Consider the following 5,424-nt stretch of genomic DNA (forward strand, 5'->3'; position numbering starts at 1 on the left):
AAAATTCAGAGACATTGTACCGAATGGACAAAGCAACACAAGCCTCAGGAATCTGCATGACAGCGGCCACTTGCAGCCACTTTTATTGCTTTTATTTCCTTGTCGGTGGTGACGGTAGGATGCGCGACTGCAGTTAGCATGCACACTCTGTCAGTAGCTTTTCTGATATCCTCAACAAAGGCCGAGTTTAATTAAGTTGTCTTCTCCCTCGAACAGAGGCTACAAAAACGGCTTTGGCATTAATGCATGACAGGCTGAGTGCAGCTCTTGCTTTGGACAATTATGACACTTTATGTTTTGAATGAAGAATATTTTCTGTTCGCAGACAGAGTGGTTTTAGCATCTCCTTCCCCATCCCCACAGGCTGCCAGGACACATCTCTTTATAAATTTTATAGGTTTAAAATAAACAAGGGGACAAACTCATTAAATACAGGTGTTAAGGATTTTACCTTTGTGTTCAGACATAGATGAATTTACAATGCTAAAAGAACAATGGTGAATAAGCCCACTGTGCTTTAACACCATGAAAAATGAATCCCTTAGCATTCACCCGAGTTTTAATTTTTAGTTTTTACCATAGGAGGGCTTTGTTTGCCTGTCATTATTTACTTACTCCCTCTTTTGAGCAAAGGTACTAAATAAAAGCCTGTTTCAGCTGACAAGCAAATGCTTAATGGTGGGTTAGTCGCATCTCAACTCACATTCTTATGGAGAATAAACTGCGCTGTCCAGCCAATTACCAATCTGCCACAAAATGAGTTGCTCAGCGAGTCAAATGAAAGCCAGTATTTAGAGGTACGTTCTGCTCAGATAGCATAGCATCAAACTCATGTTCAGAACTGGTAGCTCCAGCTCCTTCATGTTTTACCAGCCCTTTATTTTTTGCATTTCTCTCCTGCAGTTTTTACTTTTGGATGTTTTGATACTAAAATCACCGCTCATGCGGGTCCAGAATAAATCAGGGATCCTTTTTTTTTAAGATTTCTGGTGCTCCAATACTCTCCATGACTTGACTGTCATTTCTTGCTCACTGATGTTATGATCGGCATTTGTTAGGAATCTTCTCCCTCATCTACTAAACTTTATTTGAAATATCAAAAACATTTATAATCTATACTAGTATTTAAAAAAAGATCAAACCCCCCAAAAGCTGCAACCCCCAGATTTCTTGTGAAGCTGGGAAGCAAAACAGCCACCTGAAGCACAGAGCGCCTCACCACTCCAGAGCTGTCTCCCAGTCAGTTCGTAAGGCTTGGAACATGTCAAAGGCCACTTTTCCCGACTTCTCACACAAGAGTACCCTGACAATAGTGTTGTGTGGAGTTTTGGACTGGGATTCTCGCAGTTTCTCTCTACCCATTATGGGAGGTATTAGAGCCCGTCCCCTAGACCACAGTTCAAGCCCTTCACTGGCTTCTGTGCAGAAACCCATTGATGCTTCAGATTACTATCTGGATACTATTCAAAACTTTAAGCATGTGCCAGTACTACTTGGTATTTTAGAAACATTTTCCACTAGGCCATTCAGCTCTAGAAGGAGGGGCCAAATCCCACGTAAAATGCCATTTCCTTTTTGAATTCTCATTTCAAGTATTTCAGTTCCTGCTGTAACGCTTTTCCCAGTTTCCAAAAGTTGTCTTCTTCTCAAGCATACTGTTTATGCCCCATCGCAATGGTGCTCTAACAGGTACAGTCAGTACAGATGATGGCATTACACTCCTTTCGCCTTGTTTTTTGGCAAGTTTTGCATCGTCATTCCAGCACGTAAATGTGCAGGATCCTCTGATATGCATGTTACACAATCACAAAAGCAAGCTTCCTAAAGCAATGGGGAATTCAAAATGCAGAATTTTGTACTTCACTTAAAGGTGATAAAATCCTAAATAGGCATCTAAAACCGTAATGTTCCTTCATTATTAAACTCTTCCGCTGTTCTTATGATACAGCACTTGTATTCAAAATTTTTATAGACGCCTAACTTCTTTATTGTTTTGACTCTCCTGTCACCTGGTATCTCAATATTTCAAAGTTTCTGATAATGTTTTTACTTTCTCTCATTGTTAATAGGAATTGATAAAATATGGATATTTATATGCTAGTGCTCTCTGATTTTAATAATAAAGTTTTCAATATCTCATAATACACATCAGAAAACTGAAGTTTAACGAAAAACTTGAAATGTATTTGTAAAAGAAAGTTTTGCTCTATTCAGGACAGAGGGGAAAAGGATATAATGTGAACTCAGAAAAGCAATAGCTTCCATTATTCCCTGTTCCCATAAGTAATAATAGTACTTATTCTGAAAAGCGGTGGCTTTGTGAGCCTATTTCTCTGTGCTCACTTATTTTTCTGTCCTCACAATGATTACTGGGCACTCAACCTCAGTGTTTATTTTTAACTCTACTTTTTTGTCTGTTCATGCCTCACATCACAAGCCCGTCTCACGCAGAACCTCGCTTTGAGAGCGCATTTAAGAGAGACAGAGAGTCCTCCTACGTTCCTGTGCTGTCATTGTCATCACCACTTCCACAGCGTTTATGAAATTTCTTGGTAAACTATGAAAGTGGGTCAGAGTTCTGCAAAATGGTTGCTTTTCTTGAAAGCCCGGCATCGTACCCTTTGTGCTGGCGTCCTTGCCTTTGTATTGCAAATGTTTTTATGTTAACTGCAAAATGCGCTCCCTTCCATTTGTGTGCACTGACGTTTTGTCTCTGGGTCTTACAATACATTTGTTTACAAAGACATAAAATCCCAGCAAAATGAGAACTGTTAAACGCAAATTACATTTCAGCCCTCTTCGCAAACAAGTAATATTACTGGAGATACAGGACACCAAAGATATGTGGCCAGGACGAAAGGAAAATTGATTGAGAAACGGATAATCCCATTATGAAAGGGAAATAAATGTATTTCTGTATTTCTTATTAGTTAGGGACAATCTTTATTGTTTTTGTATAAAGCAAGATTACAGAGGTCCGTCCCATCAGACAAGCTGAAGTTTGCACTGTTAATATGAATAAAATACCTTATTTATTTAGAAAAATATTTGTGTGGGAAAGTGTGAATGCACTGGCATTAATTCATATGGAAGCTCTACAAAAGAATTTTTAATATCATTATACATATGGTACCATTAATAATTATTTAACGTTTTTATAACATTCCATTGCTCTTTCACAAAGGGTTGCTATTTTCAGTTTAATCTCCAAAATCTCTAACAGCAACAGAATTGAAAGCCAGGCAATACCACCAAGAAAGTATAATCGAGGATCTACTGCTTTTTTTTTTTTTAACAAATTATGTACCCAAGAAATGTCATGAATTATAGGAAGCAGACTATTAAGAACTACTTGAACCAGAAAATAGCAAGTCATACTAAATATTTCAGTTGTTCTTTCATTTTTGGAGTGTAACTAAGTGTTACTCTGGAATGCTATTTAACCAGGGACCTGCTGAAGAAGTAGCAGAGATTTTCCTATACTTTATTCTACTGTACATGCAAGCACTTGTGTGTTTTATTTGTGAGAATGCAGTGAGACGGAGAGACAGAAAGAGGAGGAATGCATGGCTGCTTTGGTTTCCCGAGATCACATTTTCTCCAGATCCTCCCTGTGAGAAAGACAAGTCCTGTTCAGCCTACACACTGCAAGGCCTCATAATCTGTGGTATTAAACACAACTCAGATATCTTAAGAGAAGCATCTTGGAAAACTGATCTTCAGCCAGTGTGACAAGAAAATAATCCCTTGTACTTGAAGAACACAGTCTGTACCATTTCTAATTCAGAATTACAGACACAATTCTTCTACCATCGGTACGACAAAGCCATGCCTCTTTACTGGATGCTCTCCCTGCTTGTTTTATGAGTTCGAGGTTAACTCGGGCCACAACTTCAAGGTTTTTTTGTCTTCTCTCCAACTCTGCTATCCAAGAAAACTTGGAATACACAAAAAGCAAGCAAACTTTTATGAAGTGACATGGCCCCAGGAGCTAGGCTTTAAGGAAATCAGTAGATTTTTGACACTGATGATAGAGGACAGATCACAGAAAACTGTGACAGGCAGTCACTCAAAAAAATCCTTTTTGAGGGACCTCAGCACAAGCAGCCTTGACTCTCTGGAACTGCTCTTGCTTCGAGACTGATGCTAGCAAGAAAAAAATCGCTATAAGCGGCAGACTCCTTTTATGCCAACTAATGCTCCTAGAGGAAAACAAAACCACAAAAACCCAAACAAAACCAAACCATTTACTCTACCTAGATTTCTCTGGCTCTCTTGGAAAAGCTGTTTCATCCAGATATTTAGCTATTAACCAGAAACTAAGCAGAATTATACTCATGGCATCTATGAGAAAATAAGCAAAACCAGTCCAGGCCAACTCGATTATTCACTAATAAGAGGTAAACCTTCCAGTTCCGAGTCTTTTGATGATATGGTGGAGACACAACCAGCAGAGACTAACCCAGCCTCTCACTGGCACCATGAACTAAACCTGCTGTTCACTGACAAAAAAAAGGAAGTGTTCTATAAAGTCTCACAAGATTCCGAATTTTTGCTGCATTTTGGAGGAGCTCAAAGCACGTTCATGCTTTGATGGAGACCTGCCCCAAAATACCTCAAAAACACTGAAAGGGCTTTGAATCTCTAAGTCTAAATTTTATTAGAACACAAGCCAGAACTAATAGCTTTTAAATACATAACCTGAAAGTGAAATAAAAATAATTAAGAGTTTTATAAGAAATCTCCCATCCTATCTAGTGCATTTTTGCAGTGACTTCATGATCTGTTTTTTCATCCTGCTTTGCCTCCAATCCAGCTCTCTCGCCATGGGGAACTGGCTATACATCTACCACCTGTACTTTTTTTAACCTGTTCAGGTGACAGCCTCTCCTTGCCCTCTTTCTCACATCTTGTCTTTCACTCTCTACCTGCTGTACTCTTTGGTCCAGCATCGTTTCCCAGCTGTGCATCTCCAACTATGCTGCGCAGTCAAGAGGGCATAAGAAGACAGCCCTCCTCCCTGCTGCCCAATCACATATTAATTTGAATAACAAAACACATTTGTAAATGTAAAAAAATAAAACAAATATGCCAGCAGTCACATATACCCTCCTTCACAAATTTATAGAAGCATTCAGGTTCTCTTCAGGCTAACTATGCGCTTAACAGAAGATACAAACTCCACCTCATAGCTATGAGGAAATAACACACAGTCTATAATGTCTGGTTGTATACACAGAAGTCTATCAGCACATTGAGCCAAAGCTACCAGCAACTTCATCAGTGATCACATGCATTTTGCAGAGTGGTGAGTCAGACTGAAGATCCATGGCAGTTCCGAATGTGTGTTTTCTCCCAAGATGTGTAATACAAAACTGGCAAAAAAAACCCCAAACCAAAACATATTCCTCAAGTCTGCTGAAC

General features: G+C 39.1%; 1 protein-coding gene across 3 annotated transcripts in view; it reads right to left on the reverse strand.

The window, feature by feature from the left end:
- The window catches only part of FGF14 (fibroblast growth factor 14), a 412,461-nt gene that overhangs the window by 108,650 nt on the left and 298,387 nt on the right, over window positions 1-5,424 (reverse strand). The window contains exon 1 of one of the 3 annotated variants that reach the window (XM_035900111.1): window positions 411-426. The exons of the other annotated variants lie outside the window; for them this stretch is intronic. Coding sequence (XP_035756004.1) covers window positions 411-426 — 16 coding nt within the window. Of the gene's footprint in view, window positions 1-410; window positions 427-5,424 lie in introns of those variants that run through there. 3 annotated transcript variants of the gene reach the window in all.

Source organism: Egretta garzetta, unplaced genomic scaffold (genome assembly GCF_000687185.1).
Source record: "Egretta garzetta isolate BGI_Z169 unplaced genomic scaffold, ASM68718v1 scaffold548, whole genome shotgun sequence".
NCBI classification, from domain to species: Eukaryota; Metazoa; Chordata; class Aves; order Pelecaniformes; family Ardeidae; genus Egretta; species Egretta garzetta.